We start from the raw sequence: 24,555 nt of genomic DNA on the forward strand, positions 1-24,555 counted from the left end.
AACAAACCAGTCCAACCAAGAGATAAATAAAGCCCAAAATAAATATTTTCTACCTTCCTGTATCATTGTTACTGAGTATCTAAACCATTTGACAAGAGTATAAATAAATCTCACCCATATGTCAGACATGGCCCTGTCTGAATGACAGCAAATGAAAAAACTAAGCAGAAAGAATAAATGAAGAAAATGTCCTGAAAGAAAAGGACAATAGAAGAACCAGTGCTGTTGTTTATTGCAGAATTAGAAAAAGAGGAGCAGCAGGGATGACAGCTCTGAAATGGATTTAGAATCTCAAGAGTACTCCTCATGATATGTCTCTGATCAGGGTTGAAAACACATTATTAGGAAAAGCCAAATGTAATAAAAAATTATTTCCTCTGAATAAATAAATCCAAATCTGTTGCATACATAAGGAAATAAAACTGGAGAACAGACTGTTTCTCATAAACGGCTGATTTTCTGTCAAGATTAAAAAAAAATCATGTGGTGACATACTGGGCTAATGATAATACTGTGTCAAGGTTTGGGGTGAGTCCTCTTCAGTTTATATTATACCATATTTGGATTTCTGCTTCATACTTCTAAATTCTGATGGTTTTTGCTCCTTAATGTTGGCATGCATAATGCAGACAGTGTTAAGGCACTGGAAGCCCAGGCAAACAAAAAATTAAATAAGTTTATTCCAGGCATAGATTGTAACTGTTAGGAATAGCAAGTTCAGTCATGCCTCAGAAAAAAAGTATCAGTGGATTTGAATTTCAAGTGGTGACACTGGGGATAGACAGTATCACAACAGGAAGATGGAGCCACTCTTCTCTTCTCCAAATTCAAAACCATTGTGTAATCCAAGAAATACACGTGTAAACCTGAATGTCTTTTTAAATACTGAGATACATCTGTTGAGGAGTGATTAAGTTTTAAAGCTGTCCCAGCTACTGAAGACAAACAGTAAATTGGCTGCTCAGAGAAAACACAATTTTTACTTCTTACCCTGAATCACAAAGGTGCAAAAAAAAAGATTTTCCTGTTCTAGCTGTTGTTTGCAGAAGCAGGGGACACTTTACACCTTCCCACACAGGAGAAATTGAAAATCCTACTTTCAGGCATTGCCTGAAGAGAGTTCTGCATGCTAGAGACGGATTTCCGAATTAAGACTTTATACAAGTATCTCCCAAAGTTTATTGCAAGGACATTTCTTGACCTTAGTTCAGGTTTGGCCCAGTGAAGTAAAAGTGGGCAGAGGCCAGAAACACTTACTCCCACCTTACATGGTTATGGAATCATAAGAGTTGTTTAGGTTGCTACAGTCTCTTAAGATCATGGAGTCCAGCTGTAAATCTGGCACTGCCAAGTCCACTAGGATCAGGACAGCACAGCAATTTTTTCATCTCATCACCACACAGAAAACTGTGAAGGTTCTGGCTTCTTTCTTTCCTTGCCAAGGTCAGGATTAATACATGGGACATGTAGGTTTCAAGTTTGGACTTGGATGTTTATTATTTCCTAGCTATTAACAGACTCACAAGCTATGAGCTCTAATTAGCAGTTTAGAGAAACGAGGTAAAATGGAGTACCTATGACTCTTTCCAATGTTATTTAAGTGCTAATTACCCAATAACAAGGTGACATCTATATTTTTTATATTTCTGACCCAATAATGACCACCCAAAGCCCACAATGCAGACCTCTTTCACCCAATTACAGAAAACCACCCAAACCTACAAAGAAGAAGGAAGAAGAAGGTGAAGAAGAAGGACTCAGACAACATGCAAAATCCTCCATCTTGACTCACATGTATTACTATACACTAAAATCCAAACTCTCCACACAATACTATTCAAACTACACACCCACAACCCCAGTGCTATCACTCAGTTTTGGAAGCCTCTTCCATGGCCTCAAGTCAAATGTGATGCTTGCCTGAGGGTCAGCACCTTTTAGCACAGAAAGCCTGAAACTGTCGGCCTCCACGGTTCCAACAGAAAACCACTAACCTCTTTTTCTAGACCCCTCTTTACCTAATTTTTTTTTTCAATTTTTAAAGAAACATTGCACACACGAACTGAGGCATGGCAAGCATGATCTTTCTTTGGTTTTGTGAAAGCTTGCAGACACACTGAGACCCTGAGGCTTCAGAAACAACAGGCTGGAAGCCAGCACTTGCTGAGAGCCATGCCAGCTGGCTGGTGACCACACTGCCAGCCACAGAGATGAGCCAGATGAGCCTTACTCACAGCCCATGGGTCTGTGAACACCCTGAACACCCACTACTGCAGCAATCCCACAGCACCTGCAGCTCATGGCCAACCCCCATCCTTCCACTTTCCAAACATTAATTTTGTTTCCTAATGGCAATGGGTAGCATTTGCTCCTAGTTTTGCATGCAGCCATAAAGTAATTATGTGTTGCTAATTAGACATGAGGGACTTGAGTTTGTAATTTCAGAGAAAAGTAATCCTGAGAAGTTCCAGTGAATCTTAAGTTGCCAGGGCTGTCTCAGAGAGCAGGAACCAAAGCTCTTTCCCCAACCATTTGCTGAACAAAGAGGCTTTGAGGATGGATCATATGGATGCAATAAGGTCAAGCTAGAGCTCATGTAAACTATGCTGTTTCAGTGCTGAACTTTTATATCTCAGTCTACTGACATGCTCCTAATTAACAGTGGAAACTAAATTCGTATGGAGGCAGCCATACAGTTTATTTAAATATATACTTTACATGGCAGCCAAATTAAGTATGACAGCTTGTTTACTATGGATTTCTGCCCTATGGGAGCTTTCAGACACAGTACATTAAGGAAGAGAGCTAAGTAACAAGTCATGAAACAAATGGAATTAAATGCTGGTGTATTTCATGCTTATCTTTTCGGTATGTAAAACCTACAAGCTTTACAGATTCACTGGCTGTATTTTAGACACTACCATAAAAAAGTTAAGGAGGTAGATGGTGTAAAAAATAGTTATTCTAACAGCCACCCTCTGTCTTATTAATGCCACGTGCTAATTTGCCTCAGAAAAAGAACCTGGTGTCAAGTTCAATTTGGCCGCTTTGTATGTGCACCTTAGATGAAAAACCTGTGTATTTTAAACACAGCAACCTTAGATTAACGACCTGTGTATTTTAAACACAGCACTATCTCCTTCCATTGTCAAGGGCTCTTTGATTTTTCTCTTCCCGAAAGCTGTAATTTAATTTCCCAAATTATTATTTAATTTTTTTTTTTTGGTTAGGCAATTTACATGAAATCTAAAGTAAATAAATGTTTTGCGAGAAAGTTTATAATGACGACTAAAGACCAGCAGCACCCGGCTGCTTCTGGTAACTGTAACAAGACAAAGAGCCGCTTTTAGTCTTCTAGGAATCTCTGCCAGCACATTGCCTGGAAGACACTTTTCTGAACATACCTCCTGATCTGTGAAGATCTCAATGAAGTTCTGGAAGGAGAAGGATCCTGACTGAAGAATGAGTTCTCCTGTGTTTTCAAAGCACTGTCCAGTCAGAACAAGGAGCTTGTGCCTTGCAGCATCTGTGATCATTAAACGCACCTAGAGTGAGGAAGAGAAGCACATCAGCAATGGGAGTAACGACGTGTTTCAATGCAAGGTTATCTCTCCTAATTTAAAACCAGTCTCTGGAACAGGACTCCCAAGGCATTATGGAGTCTACAGTGCTGTTTACAAATGACAATGAAAAAGGGGAAAACAGGAAAAAAAAAAGGAGGGGGAAGATGTAATTAGAAAGAAGGTCTGAAGAATAAACCGCATTAATGAAAAAAACAGCGAGGAGCAGAGCAGAATAAAACTTAAATGAAGAAATATTTTTTTTTTTTAACAACAAACTTACTTACAGTATAGTTCTTGGTATACTTGTACAGAATTGTATCAGGACAACCTTGGTAAACTATTTAAAAGCACATGTGTGTTACTCTACTTGACCCTTGCTACAGCTCCTAAATATTCTTGTTTACCTCTCCCAAGAGGGAGATTTATGTGCATGCTAAGAGAAGCTGTATATTCTAAATTCAGGAACAAAACCAAACACAAAACCTGTGTAAGATTCTATACTGTTGAGTAAATGCTTTGCAAATACTTCAAAAGTCATACCCAACACTGAAAAAACAATTCAGTCTATGGTAAGCTATGAATTTCAAATGCACTAATTCCTCTATTAAGGAAGAATTAAATCAAACCAGAACAGTGATTCCAGAACAAAGCTACCCACAAATTAAACTAATTGAGCAGATGAGCAGAGTCCATTCTGGGACAACTCCATAGAATATTGCATCCAAGCTCCATCTCCATGGAGATGACACAATCAACTCAGCTCTACTAGCAAGATATTGTTTCCAAGGGTTATATTGATTGTTAAACAATCAATTTTTCTAAATAACTCTTGTGAATGCCAGGAGGCTGAGCCAGGAAGGCTTAACCTGAATCTCTGCTGAACAACTCACGTTTCCACTAGAACTAGAAAACACACACTGTAGAGTATGTATCTCAAAGAAGATCCCAACTCTACCATGTCTTCAGCATTATTTTATTAAATAAGTGACCCTGATACCAAGCAGCAGAAAGTCCCTTTAATTCAATGTAGGACTAGTTCTGGCCTGCCACTAATTGCACTAAATAATTATAAATTCAGAAATATCATGTATGAAGTGTATCTATTTCTATGTCAGACAAAAATATAGATAAGTGCAAACATTTGTCTGATCTGCATTACTCAAATCTTCTCTGTTTTCATGTTATTAAAACCATATCAGAACTGGCTTCCTCTTCTAAGTTTTCTTTTGTTGCTGCCAACAGTGCTCATCAGTTTGACAACTTTTGTGTAAACCCATCAGGTTTTCCAACATTAAAAACACATCCTGACTTGTGAATCACTGACATGTGACTGTCATATAATTCCCCTTCAACCTATTTTATTAATTGACAATAAAGTACATTCTGTAGAGTTAGCCAACTATGCCAAGAAAGTAAGTAAATAAATATTTGCAGATTACACATCATAATGTGTACACATGGAGGACCTTAAGAGAAACATAAATTATGTGTCTGGGTACAAATAAGATTTTTTGAAAGACTACCAGAAATTTGTCTTCTGATTTCAAGACTACTCAGTTTTAGAAGAAATACTGCAAGGTGATGATTCCATTCAGTTTAACTGTTGGTTAAAGTTCAAAATTGGTTGAAGGAAGTGGCATGGCAAGAGGCAGGCTCAGTCAAGACAGAGTTTAGGATGGAATGTGAACAGAGGGCAGCACGTCAGTGGTTTCCCAAACCTATGGTACAGTCACAAGAAAATTAAAGCAATGGAGTGGGGACTTCCTAAAAAGGAAGTAAATGTTCATCAGTGTTTTCTTCAGGAAACAACAATCTCTCTCCCTTTGGGCCTCTTTCTCGTGGGAGGTGTGTGGCATTTGACAGAACACAACAGGAACTTTGGGCACAATCATCAGTGGACTACCACCAAGTAAGGCTATTAATAGCCAGGTTACCAGGTATATTGTATTTCTTTCTCTTTTTTGTTTGTTTTGCCTTTTTTTTTTTTTCCCACTGTTTTACTTTGGTTTGTTTTTTGTTTCTTTGTGCATTTTGTTTTTTTCCTGAGTAAATAGATTCCAGTTCCTCTTCTGCTGAAGTCAGAGCTGCATGGTATATCTCTGTCTCCCCCAAATGCACCCTGGAAATCTCTGATATATGAAATTGAGTTTTCTATTTGCCATAGTGAACAGAGAATGCCTACTCCAAGCTCTTGCTTAATTCTGACACCTCCTTCTGATGGTCTCTTCCTGAATTGTGTCTATTCAGAGCCTTGCTTATCCAACCAAATTAAATCTCATCTGTCTGACTGTGACCAGTTTGGCAGGATGAAAGCAAAGCCAAGACTGCCTCCCACAGTCTTGTGAGATGATATTTACAGTAACTTAGCCAAACATCTTCCAGAGCCAATGCAGTATGCTCAGGGTTCAGAAACCATTAATGGCTGTCAGATCATGTTCTTCCATGTAGTCATCCATCAAAGGAACGACAAGTAACAGAAACAGCATTTCCCTGCATTTGTCAGTTTTTCATCTCTTCCACACCTTCACACATGCACAGTCAATGGCTCTTTACTCAGAAAGAAGGCACAGATCTGCACAGACCCCTCTGTCCTTACCAAACATCTCTAATGGGTTGTAATGAGATTTTCATGCATCGTATTTCAGAAAGTAAGTTCCCATTGACTAATGTGGCTTTTAAACTTCTACAGGTTCAGAAATTTCATTTGTTTTGGAGTCCTTTCTTCTGTTTGTGCTCAACATCATTTAACAATTGATAGCAAAATAGTTTTTTCAGAACCCTTTATCTTCCAAAAGAAATGAGACTGTGGCAGTGCTTCCCAGCACAGACCACCAATGCAATTATCCCTATTATTTCAACCTTCAGTCTGACTAGCTAAATAAATCAATTTTGTCTTTGAGCAACATAATCAGTTCTTTGACTCTACTGAGTTCATAAGGAGTTGGCAGTCCTCTTATGGGCACTCTCCAGGGTTCACTAATCATGTCACATGCTTTTTGAAGGACAGATAGATCAACCTAGAGTCACCACCACATAGCTGGTAATTCCTCTCAGAGCCAAATTTGTCCCTAGGCACTTTCAGACACTTTCATCATAAGTAAAAATAGGCATTTAGAGCGACCAAACAACAGCAAAGTAAAAGAAAAGCAGAGGCAGCTTAACCAAAGCTGCCTTCACTCCATCAAGAAGAGAATTTGATGCATTATGAGAAAATGTATGCTAGGATCAGAGGCATGTTTCTTTCCTATGCTTCTTACAAGTTGTCAGGAGTCTGGGAAACTAGGGACAAGATCAAGGGATGGGTAACATTTTTCATTATATTTACTCCAAATATATTCTTTCATTCACAGTCAGGACCTGCTCTCAGCATCTGCTAAGACTTTGAAAAATAGTATTTTAGTTAGTCAGTCTCTAAGCTGGCAGGCAGTGACTGATGCTCCATAATCACCTCAACTACATTTGCTTCAGTGCCCTCATCATGTCCACTTAATGGGGCTTTTAGGACATGTCCAACAAAGTATTTCCTGCTTACCTCAGTACTAACTGCTTCATCTGAGGGATTGATGAGGACTACAGTTTCTAAGACATCACTTCTGTGGTGAAGGATCTTCTGACCTGCAGAGAGGAAAAAAGAAAAATTAAATTCAACCATCAGGGTACAAACCAGGACTTCCCATGAGTTTGCTGTCACTGTGTGACAGCCCTCTGGCTGAAGGAGTGCCCATAACTCACCTTGGCCTCACAGAGCTGGGGCACATAAGGGAGTAACCATCATCATCTGAGCATTTGGCCCTGACAAACCAAGTGAAAACTAGAACCCACGCTGCCAAAATGTTCCCTTCAGCCTTCCACTGGTATTAACACTGGGACACTGCAAGAAGTTCCCTATGGGGATAGTTAGTCACTTGCCATGCTGCCTTACTTTATCTCACTCCTGCTCACAAAAGCTGCAGCAAGCAAAGTCAAGCAACAAGAGTGACAGGGCGTACAAATAACATCCAGATCCTGAATTAGTAAAGTCCGGGCAAGTTTGGAGCAGCCTCACTACTGGCTTTCATACTTACTCTGTCTCTGTATTTAATAGTGATATTCATCTGGCTGGGAGTGAATGCCAGAAAAACAAACAGGACTGTTGATTTTTTTTTCCCCTTATGTTAAATTGGCAAGTTCTTATCAGGGTCTCTTTCTGTGAGAACTGCAGTGAGATTAATTAGCATTGGATTGTCATTCAGAAATCCAGACTGGTAATTGGTCTAAACAAACCAGAAGAGCTGTCCCTTCTGAGCAAACTGCTTGGCGCAATATTAATCAATTAAAATAATTAATTAGGCTTAAAAGGGAGTACGGGACACAGACCTATTTGCCAACTCAGAAAACCTCCCCTGTAAAGAGACGTAAATTAACAAGGCTGAGGACAGGCAGGCTGAAAGGGGCTCCACATGCCTGAGAGCATCGTGTGAGAGGAAGGGCAGCCAGCCATTCCCACAGTGTTCCTGGCTGGGGCAGGCTCTGGGCTGCAATTCTTGCCCTGATGCCTTAAGTTTTAGCTCTCATGTTTTTCAGACTCTGTGCTGCCCAGGGGTGCAGTTCTGAGCCTCACATTCAGTGTCACTCAGCTTTTCACAGAGTAGGGAGATAAAAAAACCCTTTCCTGATGAAGACCAAGGACAACTTTCACGCCCAAAAGCACAAACAAGGGTGGGCTGAAGGAACAAGAAGGATGGGACCTCACAACCTGAAGCTGTAATTGGACAATAAAACACCAATATGCAAATAGAATAAAACTTATCAAAATGTAAGACCTTGTGACTGGTCAGCCATTTTGTGACATCTCTAAATCAACCTTGGGTATAGCCCTGGTCAGGCTCTGTCCTGCCCAAGATGGATCCTAGAGGCCTTTGAATAAATACCTACTTTATTCTCTAGCTCTGTCCAGTCTCATATCTACTTGGTTTGAAGAAACCTAGTTTCCTTTATATATATTCTTTCTGCTATACTTCCTTGAAAGAAGGATATAGATTATATTTTGCAAAATGGAAAGAGGGCAGGTCTCACTCTCCCTGCAACATCCAGTTCTGATATTACCCTTTGCAAATCCATTTATTTTTAAAATTTTTGTTCCTTGCCTATCAGAAATGCACATATAAAGCAGTACAGTACATATAAAAATCCAGATGGTTCTGTTACCACAGGCTGCTCTAGAAGATGTTCTGTGCTCTGATATTTTAGTTGTTTGTCAGATTTCCCTTAAATTAAGAGTTTAAGTGGAATTTATTGAATCTTATCACTAAGGAAATGAAAGGAACCATCACCCTTTAATGGACACTGAAACTTCTTGCTTAATAGCTGGTGATACTAACATATTTTGCTTCAGGCTAGACTAAGCCTCATTTATCATTAGACATAAACACATTAAGCAGAGGTAGAAAAAGAAATGCAATTAGCCACATGCAAAGCCTGACAAAGATGCACAGCTTTCACTTGCCTCAAAGAACATCCTTTGGGCTTGACTGAGGCTGCTCCAAGTCTGTGCAGCTGGGAAGGATTTGACCTGAGGAGCCACAACTCCTGCAGACCAACACCAGTGGTGGTTACTCACATCCTCCCACCCTGCTCCAGTGGTTGTGTGGGTTCATGGGCCCTGAGAGGGATCTCCAGAGGCAGGCAGGTTCTCTGTGCCACGCACATGCTGCCCACTCAGAGATGCCTCTGCGACTGCCTCCCTCATCAACCCCTTGGCACAAACATGTTACTGATTCCCATGCAGGGTGGGAGCCAGCACTGCCAGGGTGTGAGTCACTCCCATCCCCTGGAACACCTGGGAAGTCTGCAGCTCCTTGCTGATGTCAGTAACATGGTCCCATCTCACTGCTTGAGAAATAGCAAAGGCTTTGAAAAAAAAACTACTTGCAATTTTTTAAGAATGATGCAGGCTTGCTGCCCAGATTGATATCCTGAGATGCTCAGCTGGAATGAAGGAAAGTCTCCCACGGGAATAGTTTTATCAGAAAGAAATTAACTATGACAGTGAGGGTGCAGAAAGCAGCAACAGCACCTCATAAACTGGCAAGAGACTATGACTTGCTAAATTGCACACGGGAGTGGGAGAATGTGAGACTTGTGTACATCTGGGGCTGCTTTACTGGATTTTTGCAGCCTCTCTCTACACGTGACAGATCATTTCTGTGATTTGACAGAGGAAGAAAGGAAGAAACTTCCACATTGCATGGTTGGGTGGATAGATTTTACCTTCCTATAGTTCCTAGGAAACAAGTCAAAGCCCTTTCTAAAGACTTTAATATGTAAATATTATTTGTGTCTAGAAGAAATCCAAGTATCTGCTCATCTTTTGACTTTATTAATTAAAGCTTCAAATTAAAAACCAGCATGAGTAAAGAATCTGGCAGCTGTTTGATTCAGAACAAGAACAGAGAGAGGTAAACAGCATGTGAAAATTACTTAAAATTGCACTCATCAACCCAGTTTCTATGGCCATAGGATCCTAAAGCCCTCCTACTCACCTAAATATCAATTACATTTTTTGTGTGATTATTGAGATGGGGATGGTGCTAGTCACATCTCCTAGAAAAGTGACAGAACAGTTTTCTTAACTTACACAGTCAATTTTTCAGGCCAGTCAAGCAGCATGAACATGAGTCACCTTTAACAGTGACCATGTTAAATTTGTGCAAACACAAAATGCAAATGTATGGCAAGGGAAAGAAATCAAGTCCTCATTCAAGTTTTGTTTAACCAAGGATCACTACTGACACACTTCTTCCTGGGCATGCCTGTGCAACCCAGCCCACAGGTGTGCCTGCTCTAACAGGCCACTCAATAGAGGTGTATCTGTATCTGCAAGTAAGAGGAACATGATTTGCAGACCTGGAGAAATGCAGAAATGTCTAATATCCACTGGACTACCAGAACAGGACTTCACAAAGCTCCTTCCAGGAAAGGTCTGAAAGCCCAGCAGGTGATGTCAGGGACATGACTGCAACATTCAGTCCTATAACTAGCTGATACAATGGGGTGTGCATAGCACAGGCATAACTTCATTTATGCCACAGAAGATCCTATTATTCCAGGCAGACATCAACATTCACTTGCTCCCTGTCAGTACAATTCCTACACAAAGCAAACACAGAGGGCAAATCCTTCCCGGGGTCACTCTTGGCAAGACACGGCGAGAGGAGTATTCTCCCTGGAAGCATGCCTTCTCCCTGAAAATGCTAACTGTTTGACACCTGACCTGGCATTCGCACACATTCCTCTGGGAACTTTAAACACATCTCTCATTTCTCATTACAAGGAACTTCAAAGTCTCCATTGCACTGCCAGGAGACGTGACGGCCGTGTTGCGTCAGCCACCGCCGTGCTGGGTGGTATTTACAGATGGCACAGCTTGCAAGCCTGGCTAATGAAACTTCCCACACACCATGAATATGCAATGACCTCCTGCAGCTAGAAACCCTCAGTGCTCTGCACTTGTCAGCAGCTTCAATGCCCAGGTCCCCCACCCAGCTGCCCCTGGTCTCGTGGAGGAATTTCCAGACACTAAGGGGAGAAATCCTGCAAAAATGAGCCATAAAACATCCACCCCTAAAGTTCTAAGGGATGCTTAGACTCTTGAAAGACAGTATGGGAGCTTGTGCTGGGAAGCAATAACTGATGTACAAGACTCATCTCAACTACAGTCTGTTTCAGATTTACCATGTCTGATGAAGGTTATTGGAAGGTTATCACATTCCTTGCACAGGATACACTGAAAGCAATAAATTCCTTTGAAAAATAAAGAGCTTTTTGCATAGCCAACAGTAATCTAATAACTCATACATTTTAAGCAACTTCAAACTGCTTACTATTTCATCTGCTATTTCTAGTGTGGACTTAATTTTTTTCCTCCAAAACCAGGTGTGTAAATTTTGGGGTCTTTGTGGTTGTTCTATATTAGCAACAGAGTCTGGAGGAGTGTCATCTGATGGTTGCTATGTCTTGTAATAAATTAATAAATCTACTTTTCTTTGTCTTCAATACAAATATCAATGGGTATAAATTGTCAAACAAAACTGTAATCTGTACTGTGACCAGCCCCAAATATCCTGTCTGCCTGGAGGCACCACATTGCAACAACAATTTCAGACCACAGAGAAACAAACAAGATTCCCTTTTAGAGCAGACTATCAATTATCTGATGAAATCTTGCATAAATGATGTGGAGCACTCCATCCTCTTCACCTTCTTTGCTGAGAATGGTACATCAAAGCATGCTAAGCCTCCTGCTGAACTGAACTGCAATCTGGAGAAATAGGTAAGTGTCCAGCATTGAGCAAGGCAGTGATTTTACAGAGTCACTGAAGCAAATTCTGATGTTCTAAAACTGCAGAGTTCTGTATCTGCAAGTAAGAAGAAAATGATTTGCAGACCTGATGGAGAAATATGTAATATACAGGCATTGGACTACCAGAACAGAACTTCAGAAAGCTCCTTCCAGGAAAAGGTCTGAAAGCCCAGCAGGTGATGCCAGGGGCATGACTGCTACATTCAGTCCTCTAACTAGCTGACACAATGGGGTGTGCATAACACAGGCATAACTTCATTTATGCCAGAGAAGATGGATTCACTGCCTCTGGGCTCAATTCAGCCCAATGGCTTCTTAAATTTAGGCTGTCTGCAAGGAAGGTATAATAATTTTTTTTTTTCCTAGCAATAACTGCTATATACTTACGAATATGAGAATATTTTACACATTTCTAGGTGAAAATAAAATCCTGCTAGGATGCCAAGCTGATGTGACGGCTGTGAACAAATCTAATACTGAGTTAACATTGCTGAGCCCTCTGATGGAGACAAAGATTTGGAAGAATGACACCACTAACTGCAAAGTGTGACTATTTTCCTTGCCATCATTTAAACCTGCTTGCTCTGGACGTGATGGTAGGTTCAAATCCATATCTAATGTTACATGCTTTTTATAGGGAATTATGCATTATCTCTGCAAAGTTAGGTTAATCTTTCATGCACCTGATCACCTGGAATACTGAACTGTGTTGTGACTCTCCAGCAAGCATAAATCTCTAGTTTATTTTCTCCCTCTCCTTGCATAAATGGAATTGATATTTGAGTTTCATTAGGTTCAGTTGCAGTCTGGTGAAAGTTAAACAATTTTCCTACCCACATTTGACTTTGAACAATTTATTAACTGCAAGACCTGAGAGGCAATGTCCTGCATCCTCCTGTATTGTAATTTTTCATTTTTAAGCTCACATTTATTTAATGAAGTAAAGCCCATTGCATTCAATTTCATTTTTGTTTTTGGGTAAGTCCTTATCTGTCAGATCTCATTTGGGTTTATACCTCCAGATAATAACAGAGCCCTGAAAGTGGGAGGCTAGACACAAGATGATTATGCAGCCTGAACAGAGATTCCAAGATTCAGCCTCCAGTTACTGTACACAAACCTAGCTCACCAATCCTTGCTCAAGACTCTTAGACAGCACTGAGAGAATACAAGATGACCTGCTTGCACTGATTTTCATAGCTGGAGTCATGTTTTCTGCCTCAAACTTTAATCTCTAATACTTCCAGACTTAGGAACTGAGTTGTGCTAGGAGATGTTGCAAGAACTCACAGTGATTGCAGGGACCTCACTGCTCTGTGACCATTCACCCTGAAATATTCTTGAAGTTAATTCAAGACATTACACCACCTTCTTCACACCCTGTTGATCAACTAATCAGACTAATTGTATCATCTTTTCACACTAAATATTGATTTCTTGCATGCTTGCCAACTTTGTGTGACATCTAATCTGCTGTCAAAATACAGCCATTTATCAAGTAGAAGCAAACTGCTGCCCTTTCACTCCCATCTGTTGGTGTTGGGCAGATTAGTACTTTCAATTCTCATTCCTCGCCTTCAGAAAATGGTATTTCTTACTTAATTCTTGATACTGTACAATTTCATGATGCTATGATGGACTCCTAAAGCATTAAAAATCACATACTACCCTGAAAAGAGAAGTTTACATACTATAATTTTAATGCCTACTAAAATAGATTTATCTCCCAAAAGAGGGAATATGCTACAAAAACTGAAGAAAGTACCCTAGGGATATCTCTATTGATTTCACCGAGTCTCTGGACAGAAGTGAAATTTAACACCAATACTTTTGAAGACCTCAATAAAATCAGAGTTAAAAAGAAAACCCCCAAAACCCCAAAACCCCCACCTGCTGTTTATATGCTGAATTTGCAACACTAGTAGAATCCAATGCTCCCAATAAATGGGCTCACCCTTGACTTTGCTCAAGAAAAAGTATATCCAATAGTCAGTCAACAGCATCAATTTGTTCAATGAGTTCAACAAGTTATTGCTATGGAGCTCTAAAATTCAAAACCAGTGGGAAAAAAAGACCAGCCTCTTTGTGAAATGAGGGACAGTCTCTGATTGCTGGAGTACATTTTGGATTAGGAAATCAAACATTCCTGATCTATCCTATGACAACCAATTATTCCCAATACATAAGATTTCATCTCTCTGGGGAAACGACACAATATTCTAACCAGTTGTAGAGACAACAGACCCCAGGCAATAGTCTTGGCCTTCTTACATGATGCCACAGCCATGCATGGCTGTCTCTGAATTCTGTAATTTCTGTTCTTCCATTGACCTGTGCCATTTACAATTCACATGACAAGTAGAGATTAAATCTCAGAACCTTGTACACTAGTATTTAGCAGCACTGTGATTTCAGCAAGAGGATGGCAAGCACAGGACATAAATCTGAACTAGAACAGCTGGAATGAAGCTTTCCAAAAGGAGAGTGCAGCTTTATGATTCTACTCCAAGAAATTATCTTCTGTGACTACATAAAGAGAAAAAAATAAAGGAGAATTTAGAGAACAGAGTAGTTTATCATCAGGGCAGAAAGAGAAGAAAGAGTGATGGGTGTTTACTAGAGCGCCATGCAATGTTCCTAGTCATGAGAACCACCTTAACCAACACCATGGCTGTAGTCACTGCAGCTTTGAGAAAACACCTCTTTCCAGCTCTGACATGGGCTTTCACCAACAATTCATTCACCTGAAGCCACTATCTCCCTGACAAATCACTCTCCCAACCTTGAAACACATAGTGTCAAGAGATGCTAGAGGACTGCTCAATTCATCAACAGGTTTGCCCTTTGATCCTTTGTATATGGATTGTATAGCATTTTCCATTATTTTCAAGGCAACATACAGTACTTTTTAATGCTCTAGATAATTAAAATTTAGGATCTTCCTCAAAAATATTCAGAGTGGCCTTCTGAAATACATCTTAATTGTGTTGTAGAATATTTCCACATACTGGTTTTGTAGATATAACTCTATAGATACTGTGCTCTCTAAACCACTACTTTCACAATTTATTTTATCTTTAGAACAGATCTGATAAGTGTGACAGAATTTTAATCCCATAAAATACATACAGGGAAACAATTTCCAAGGTCATACGGAAACAGAAACATGAACCTTTAGAAGCCAACTAGAGTGCTGCAGCTAGAAAATTACTTTTGGTTCTGCAAGGACATTACAATTTTGTGTTTTAGAGAATACTGAATATTTAAAAAGCTAAGCTATGCATAATGGATTTTTTTTCTAATGGATCCTGTTAGCTACTTCCCAGAGCTGAAATTCTTCCATAAACTACTCCCCTGACTGCTCAGATATTGATATTTTTTAACATTAACAATGTTATCACTGCAGAGCTTGAAAACCTAGCTTCAAACAGCAACAGAAAACAACATCCAGTGAGCTTGGTGAGGAATTTGTCTGGGACTATCTAACCAAAAGCCAAGAAATTTCATCTTTTTTTCTGAATCTTTTCTGTGCAGATTCTGCAAAACTGAGGCAGGCAGGTAGGTGAACATGAGGTTCTCTGTAAGCATTTGCCTTGGGTTACATATCTCTGGATCACAGAAGTAATAATCTTAAGGAGCTCTTAAGAGCAAGACAGTAAATTAATGGCATATATATACACCATAGTCAGCCCTGCATTTTTAGGCCTTTTCATTGCCTCTCATTAATCTCTCTCCTACCCACAAATCTTAATTGCACAGAAAATAGCTTTGCTCTAGGATGCACTGCAGAACTGGTCCGTGGAGCTGGAGATTTATTTTCCAGCAGCACAGCACAGTGCCCTAGTGCTGCATAGAAACTGGCAGCCAACACACACCACGATGGGAGACTGCAGTAATGCAGAGCTGACTCATGAGTCCTGAAGGTCAGTGAAAGTCCTCAGCTGAAACTGCATTTGGGAGGGTTACTAACCAGGGAGAGAAGGAGAGTTGCACAACACCAGTCATCTTCCACAACCCTCTCTGTCTAGAAAGAAAGAAAATTTCTTCTTCTACTTCTGGAAAACATCTTGGACCCCGGGATTAAAATAATCCTGAGCAGAGCAGATAACTTCCCAGCATAATTTATTTAAAATAGTTCCTGCAATGTGATATTTTAACTTTGGTCCATTACTCAAAAAAGGTATCTTTCATATCTCAACTGTCAAATAGCCAAATAAAATCTTACTTGGGAAAAATGCTCTTTCTTTCTCAATACCCTATCTCATACTTCATGATTTATCAAACACATCATATTTCATAACACACAGGACTAGTCAGAAGCTTAAGTGTTCTTTTGTTATACCAAGTGACCAGTATATTCACATTACAGACAAAACTGTTTACTGGGCTGTTAAAGATGCTAAGCTGATTTTTGCATCAAACATGCTTGACACTTTTTCCAAGCACTGCTTTTAATGGGAAAAAACCAAAGTCAACCAACCAAACTACCAGATTTATTTTAATTACTTCTTTAAAAAAGTACAGTTGTGCCAGTCTCCATTAATTATCTTAGCATCTACCCCAAATCCAAGTGTACTCCACAGGAATATTGCCACTGAGGTCAATGAGGAATGGAAAAGGTTCTTTGATTATAAAGCTCTGCTTTTGAAATCAAGATAGGAAACATCAGCAATTATGGTTCTCTTTAGTGGTGTTTAACCAAGTAGCCAAGACCCTTCCTGTAGTTCAAAAAAATACCGAACAACTTCAGTTAAATTTATTTTATTTTCTTTCAAATGTTGCCATTGCTAAAACCCTTTTTTTTTTTTTTTTTAAACATCCTTTTATTTTACCTCCCTGTGCTGCAGTGCCTGGCTGTGCTGTTCAGCCCACAGCATCCTGACTGCCAGAGGAGGGAAGTTTTTTTTCTCCTTTCCTCTGCAGCACACTCTGCAGATGCTTCCTTGCCCTTCACTGCAACTCCCACTTTTATAAGGAAAATGGAACACAGCAGCATCAGGGAAGCAATGACGTAAATTTAAAATGCATTGCAAAGGGATAAATACTGAAACGAGTACTTCAGAAAAAAAAAATCCAGAAGTTTGCCTTTCCTCTTCCCAGATATCCCTACTCATGAATACAATTTTAGTCTTTCAAATCTCCTTAGGGAGAAGTATCTGAATTTTGATCACTTCAGAAGGTTTCTGTTAATGTTTCTAAATTGCAGCAGCCTTCTTCTTACTAATGGGTTTTCATCACTATGGCAGCTGAAGCCAAACCCAAAGCTCCAATTAAAATCCTCTGGAGGATATTTCTGGTCTTGGTATCATTACCTTATGTGCAATTAAGTTTTAAGTTCATCTGCCATTCCTGTCGAAAATCTGAGAAGTCAATACAACCTATAAGGGCTTCACACACAGGGAATCCGTTCTTTCCCTAGAGCACGTTTTCTTTGCCATGTATTTATTAAAAATTCCTCAGTTTAGATACAATTTTTATTCTTTCTCCTAGTTCAAATCAGAGAGGATTCCCTCATCTTGGCAGCCCACAAATAATGAATGACAGATCTGTTTGCAAGCACTAGGGCTGTTCCAGGAGCCTTGCACTGCAGGTTAGACACTTTACTTTGCAGTATTTTAAAATTACTTATGTTTGAATCTTCCTATGGTCTGGGAATCAGTGTATTTTCTTGGGCTAAAACCCCACAGTTAATAATCCACCCTTGATCCCTGTACTGTAATGTTTATTTCATACCACAAACCCCTATGTTTGTCAAAATATCTCCTTAAACATAATTTTCCTAGTGGTGCTCTTTGAAGAACTGTGAAGTTTTTCTTTCTCAAGTAACATCACAGCTTTATTGTTATTCCCTGAACAAACCATAGAATCATCAAAGTTGTATTACAGTGCAAAAGTGGTATTTTTTAATAATTGGGTTTATTGTTGTGCACTTTGGGAAACTGGGATTCTACTGAACGCAGTATTACTATCAACTAATTCACCAGCTGAGGAATACCCCTGAGTCTCTGTAACCAACACAAAATACAACAAGATGCTCTGTAAGCCTCTAATGAGAACCAGGTATAAGCTTTTCCCCTGGCAACTGCCCAGCTTCCTAGCTCTGCAGCAAAACTTGCCCAAAGCTTTTATTCTGCTTTACATATAAACAGTGTTGCTAATCAATTTCTGGATTAAATTCACTGTCTCTTTTTAGTAGCAACCAGTCTGAAAGAGCAGAGCAACTGTTCTGCCCCTAGGCAGACAAGAGAGAGCCTCTTAAAAGCCTCAAAGTACCTTCCTCCACTGATTCTTTACTGGATGTGTGCAATTCTTCACTGCCATGGTTTCATACAAACTGCAAATGTAATATGAAATCGATTGCCTCTGTGGGCAAGACAGGCAAATACTATTAATTAATGCTAGATTTTACAGAGAAGAAAATGAGAAGGCATACCTGTTTCAGCACAAAGGGAACATTCTTCTGGGTTTCATTTCTGGAGTTAAAACAAGCCATAAAATAGTCCCTCCAGTCTTTGGCCTTAAGTACAACCAATATTATAAAGCAGAAAAAGACAATACTACCCTCTAATTAGATTATCAAAAACAGGGAGAGGGGAAAAATCCAGCATGCTATCTTTGGGAAATACAAACTCATATTCAAACATTATGTTGCAAAGGCAATCTCTTTTGATAGGTAACCTCTAAAATTTCACAAACCAATTACCCTTATCAGTGGTTGGAACTGTAACAACAAAAAGCAATGCATGAACTAGAAACAGTGACAATCCATATCCACTGATACAAGAAAAAAATACCACCAACAGAGACCAGGGGACTTGGTGACCAGAAATCAATAAACCATCAAGTGTGACAGGAAAAACCGGCCCTCTAAATGACAAAGGGGAGTGATTTCAGAGGCCAGTCAAGCACCAGTTTGGATGATTTAATTTCTTTACTAGTCCTGGATTCCCTCCCTATACAAACTCTGTACAGAAGGATATGTGAGAAACAAATCTAGTTCTGAAAACATCTGTTTTAATCTTCAAATGTTTAACTTGTTAAATCTTCTTCTTAGGAAGAAGCAGGTGCTCCCAGAAATAGTTCAGGTAGCCTCTGAGGTGAGGAGGAGATGAGAGGATCTGTTTTTTTGCTTAAGCAGCCACAGCTTTTACAGGAGGAAACAGAAACACATGGTGCAAAGTTTACTCCTGTATATGCAAGAACTGCTGTGGAGAAATGTGCCCTCTCTAACCAGATAAAGATCCATCAAAATTCCAGAGAGCCCACAGCAATGCTCAGCACATACCAAAACAGTCACTTTAAAATGAAAAAAAGCAAAATCTCACCCTGTCACAGAAAGCAGAACATTTAATTAAATATGAGCTCTGCCTTAAGTTCTCTCTCTTGCAGATAAGCCTTCTTACCTTTTACTAAACCTTTACTGTTATTCTGGTAACCCTAATCACCCTTTATGCCTCAAAAACACTTCTCTCTGAAAGCACGTATTATCCAGTAGGAATAGTCATACAATTTGGGCCTGGTCCTTTGTGAAACTCTTCGATAGTATGATTGCTTTAACTTCCAAGTTTTATTCTTCTCTTTTTGTGCATGCTTAACTCCCACTAATGCCAATGAGAATTATGTGCATACGACAATGAAAGATTAAACTCTTTCACTGTCTAAGGGATGCTATCAGCCCTGTGGTGCTTCAGTGGAAAAAAACCCCTCAAGGATATTGCAAATACTATGGGGATTTAATCTCATTACACGCTACTAACAGCATTTGTGGCAGTGTTTGCTTCTTAGATCAACCATAGGTGACCACCTGGTGCCTGGTAACTAGAAAGCTGCTTCCACAACACATGCACAGGCCAGACTCTTCTTGGGAGACTAATCTCTAAGTTGCTATGGCTCTAGTCTCCTGACACTTTCTCTCCCACTGAGAAGAACATGTGGTTTTGTTTTCAGTTTGAATATTTTAAGTGAACGACAGAGCTTTGTGAAAAAACTGGGTTTAAAAAAAAATAAATTGTGGGTTCAAATACAAAGATTTTTAGTTATAAATTAATATATTGTGATGCTTTCCAGGGCAAACTTCATGTAGGCTTGTCTTCTTGAGTTACCAAGTGATTACATGATCAGGCTTCACCTAGTCCTTTCCAAAAGTAAAATTGCTGCGGGGCTGATTTTAAGTACTCTTCAGGAGAACCACCAATGAAAATAAAGACATCTGTAAAAGAGAATCTAAGATACTGAAAAACACATGAGATGCCTCTTTTATTGGTCAGCACTGTCATGTCTGTAAATGTTACAGAAGATTAGTATTAAATTTAAAAAGGTTTTTTCAACTAGATTTCCTTAGTGTATACCAATTAAATCAGCAGGATCATGCTGACTTAAACCCAGCACACAAATGAGTTTCACTGCAGATTTGAACAGAAAGGACATGATCACTAAGCAACTGTTTGCAGGCACCAACTGAATAATTAAAGCTGGTTCCATCATACAGATGACACATCATGCTGTGAAAAAAAATTACCTCTGGCAACTCATGTTTCTCTGTCTGAAACCTAGAAAACTTAGGATTCAAAGCACAAAGAATGGTGATCGCCAACCTTTTAAGCAAATTTCAGATTTCTAATTACATCTGGCAATTGATACCAAGTAGCCTCCAGCAAAGGACTGCCAAGATGACACAATTCTAGTGTCAAAACTGAAATCTCTAAATGTGTTAGGAGAGTATTTTTAATACAGCTGATGTGCTAATACAGTCATACAGCAATGAGGATTGTAATTAAAATACAGTTCTTTCATTTTGTGTGTTTTAAAAGACGACTTGTATCCATATTCCACCTAGGGATTTCTTAAGGACACTGACAATTTATTTTAAGGGGTATCTCTTGAGCAATACAAAGTGGATACTGGAGATACAAAGGTTATGTTTAAATCAGAGAATTTAGAATAGTTTTTATCCCCTCTCCCCAGCAAGCTTCAGGATTTGCCTCTGTGCACAGACTGGAAATGTGCTCCTGCAGTTCTCACTTGTAGACCCAAAGGTTATACTGTTGAAATTATCTTGATGCTGTATCTCTCCCATTAAAAATAAACAAAACAAGGGGAACACAAGAGCCAGAGAAAAGAACAGGTCTTGAAAGTTTCTTAAAGGAGAAAATCCAGGTAACATTGAAAAAACACTCAGCTCTCGCATAGTTGTGAATGAGGGAATATTGGTAGATAAATGGTAGTTTGTTTGGAAAAAACTGAAGTATAAATTATCTATCAATAACCAATATCTACATTTTGATTAAACTAAGCCTCAAAAATTCCTGCAGGCTTTCCTCTCAAAAATTCTGCAGAATCTAAAGTGGCAAAAGTGGGAATTTTGTAGCATTTGGCAAGAGTCCATGAGGATATTAAGAGGCTTAATAGTTAATAATAGTGTGCCCTTGGACAGCCATGCACAAAAGGAGGTCCATTTCAACATACTTTGAAGGAGACTGCTAGAAAAAGCAAGAGAAAAAAAATCTTCCTGATTCAGATGTGATGGTGTACCACTGTGTATTTTCCAAGAACAGATGTAGACACAGTAAACAAAGGAAGTCAAGTCTGAAAGCAGCATTAGGGCAGTCAAGCACTGTACAAATTTAGAATGAATGTGCCTCCAGCTCTGTCTGTCTCATAGTGAAGAGTTTGCACTAGGTCTGCACAGGTGGCAGGGTGCAAGGAAACAACACCTCTGCTCAAAGGGTGAGGTTTCACCACGTTATCTGAGTATTGTATATTGCCTGCATTTCTTAACCTAAAGGCCATTTCTGGAGACCTCTCCTCCAAAGTACAGTCACTGTACAGGTTTTTATTCAGGCTTTGTTTTTTTCCCAGCTAACACATAAAACTTCTGTCTTTCAGCTTATAGCTCACACTCTGCCACAGGATGTGTTCCATATCCCACTCCCCTCACTACTGTGTAGTCCTACCTAGGCTGGTGAAAACCTCACCCATCCCAGATAACCTTCCTCATTTGGCACTGAAACAACTGATTTTTAAACACCCAGAAAAAGTAAGTTCCCGGTGGTTATAGAAAGAGCCATTGTTTACAGTGGCTGTCCCCACAAAAGCCTAGCCATGTGGCTAAATTCCATATGCTGCTACTCAGTTTTTAATAGGTCATTGGGCAAAATTTCATTCATTTTTTATGACTGCTAAAGTTAAGACTGAATATGACTGCTGATAGACATGGGGTAGGAGATTGTATATTTCCCTAAAGAGGTTTATATATTCTCTGCATACAGCTAAGAAAGATAAAATGGAAAAATGTATATGTTTATCCTTTCACTAGGACTGCAGTGCTGGAAACATTCAGTGCTTATCCTAAAGCTGCTTGTACACAGGCACTTATAAAGAACCAGAAGACCTATTTACTCATCATGGGGATTTTAGAAACACATTAAGATCACCCTTGAACAGAGCAGGTAACACCCAGACAAGAGAGAGCTTCGGTACTCTGGGGACAGTTCACATCAGGAATCCACAAGGAGGTTTTGGGACCCATCCTCAGATCTGCTGAGGTGAATTTACTGCCCCATCACTTCCTGGAAAAACCTGGTGGGCCAGACTCATGCTTTTCAGTGCGTTAGTAAATCACTAACAGGGTAGGAATAAATCAGATTTAGATTGCAAATCAATGTCTCTAACCCCCTCCCTAACTTCCCCTAATTCACACTTTGAGGTCTCAGCAAGATCGCTGTATTTCACCAGGTCTTTGGCCTCTTTTCTCCAAATAATGCAAGAGGGTGCCTGTGCTTTTGTTTTTAACTTAAGTGACAATGAAGCATGGGGTAGAGTCCAATCAAATTATAAACAAAGATAGTGTCTGGTATGAGTATTAGGCCCTGACACTAATATTTGATTTGTTCATCAATAAAACCCTCATAATGATATTTACAACTGAGGGAAATGTTCCTCTTTTATATGCCAAAGAATATATTAAAAAAAAAAATAAATTAATGGATCTCCAGAAAACTGGCACACTTATTTGCAAACTGTCCTTGGACTGGTTGTTATAAAACAAAACTACGTGTTCTTTGGCATAGCTCTCATTGTTTATAGATTTAATCTATTTGCTGTTCATGAGTGTTAGATCTTGATCTGCAACTTTAAACAAATGCCTGCTGTTCACCGAGGTGAAAGCATGGAGACTTATACTTTATATCAAGACAAAGTATGTTTGCTCTTATTTCAAAACATTTATACAACATCCCATTCAACTCTCCTTACAATTCTATTAATTGCTTTCATTTACTCAGGGATACTTAGAATTCAGTTGGCACATTTCATTTAATGCAAGAAACTCTCAGAAACACCTTATAATACTCATCTGAGTCAGATGAGAGTTCTTAAAATATTAAGGGCTCATTTCTATCTTCAGAGTCTATGTCAGTTTTCAAGTCACATGAATTGTATGCATACACCAAGTGCATGGGAAGGATATATTCATGAGCAAAAAATCCATTAGTAGGTCTGACCTTAAGTTCTAATTACACTGATGCAGTCCTCTTTTCCCTCATTTGACTTCTCTGTATTAACATTCCTGTGTATTAACATACCTATGAGACAGTGCTTCACTCTCATTTTCTCTGAATGTTGATATACACCAATATACACATTAATATGCTCACATTTTTTCCTAACCATTACAAGTAACTGAGCACTATCTACTCCACTATTATCAGACTTACTGTATGTGCCATTCTTCATCCATATGCCTATTTTCAGTTTCTAGAGTGCCCTTCCTTCTCTTATTTTCACCTCCAAGAAAATCATTAATTTATCTCACCATCAGATAATACATTAAACAATAGGTTCATCTAAATTTAAATTAATTATTGCAGTACAACTCCACAGTTTGTGTGGCAGCAAATTCTAAACCCTTCTGAATCACAAAAGATCTTAATCCTGATTCTGAGCAACTTAATTCCAGTGTTTGGATCTTTCCTTCTTCATAAACCCGAGATGTGAACACTGGTGAGACAAACTGCACCACTGAGGTATAATCTGATGGCTGGCAAGGATCTGTCTTCACTTGGCCAAATCCACTGCTGGATACATGCAGCTCCTGGTGGCTTGGAAGGAAATAGGAAGGCAGATCTCCTGGGAAGGTTTGGCTCTCCAACCTTACAATGAGGATGAGGTGTCCCATCCCACTTCACACCATGGAATTTTATCTCCTTTGCACCATCACAAAGCATCACAAAACGTTTAATGTGTTTGTGCGGATTAATTACAAAACTGCCCTAATTTCTTCGCTCATTCCTTCCTCTTCTTGCTCCTGGCCTCCTCTCTGTCCAAACTGCAATTTCCAGGGGCAAGAACTCACATGTGGAGGTAAGTGAGCTGACACACACATGCAATATAAACAAGTAACACAAAAGCAGCATGAGCTGCCCATGTGCCCAGCCTGCATTAGGTGTGCTGAGGCTAAGGAGACATCTGGGACATTCTGTGCCTTCAAGTCCCCCAGAGGACTGGACATGGGCAGTATCACCACATCAGGCCACAGCTGTTACTACTACTTCTGGACAGGATAAGTGCTCATGCCTCAGCTGTGGAGGCCTTCTTCCTTTCACCCCACTCCAGAACACAATAAGGGAAAGCAGACCTTTGTGAAAACATACC

At 39.5% G+C, this 24,555-nt stretch overlaps 1 protein-coding gene across 1 annotated transcript in view; it reads right to left on the reverse strand.

Moving 5' to 3' along the window:
- The window catches only part of MAP1B (microtubule associated protein 1B), a 69,283-nt gene that overhangs the window by 16,848 nt on the left and 27,880 nt on the right, over positions 1 to 24,555 (reverse strand). Inside the window, exons 3-4 of the mRNA XM_066339473.1 lie at positions 7,096 to 7,178; positions 3,405 to 3,545 (exon numbers count right to left, since the gene is read on the reverse strand). Of these exons, the coding sequence (XP_066195570.1) occupies positions 3,405 to 3,545; positions 7,096 to 7,178 (224 nt within the window). The remainder of the gene's footprint in view (positions 1 to 3,404; positions 3,546 to 7,095; positions 7,179 to 24,555) is intronic.

This window comes from Sylvia atricapilla, chromosome Z (assembly GCF_009819655.1).
Source record: "Sylvia atricapilla isolate bSylAtr1 chromosome Z, bSylAtr1.pri, whole genome shotgun sequence".
Lineage (NCBI taxonomy): Eukaryota > Metazoa > Chordata > Aves > Passeriformes > Sylviidae > Sylvia > Sylvia atricapilla.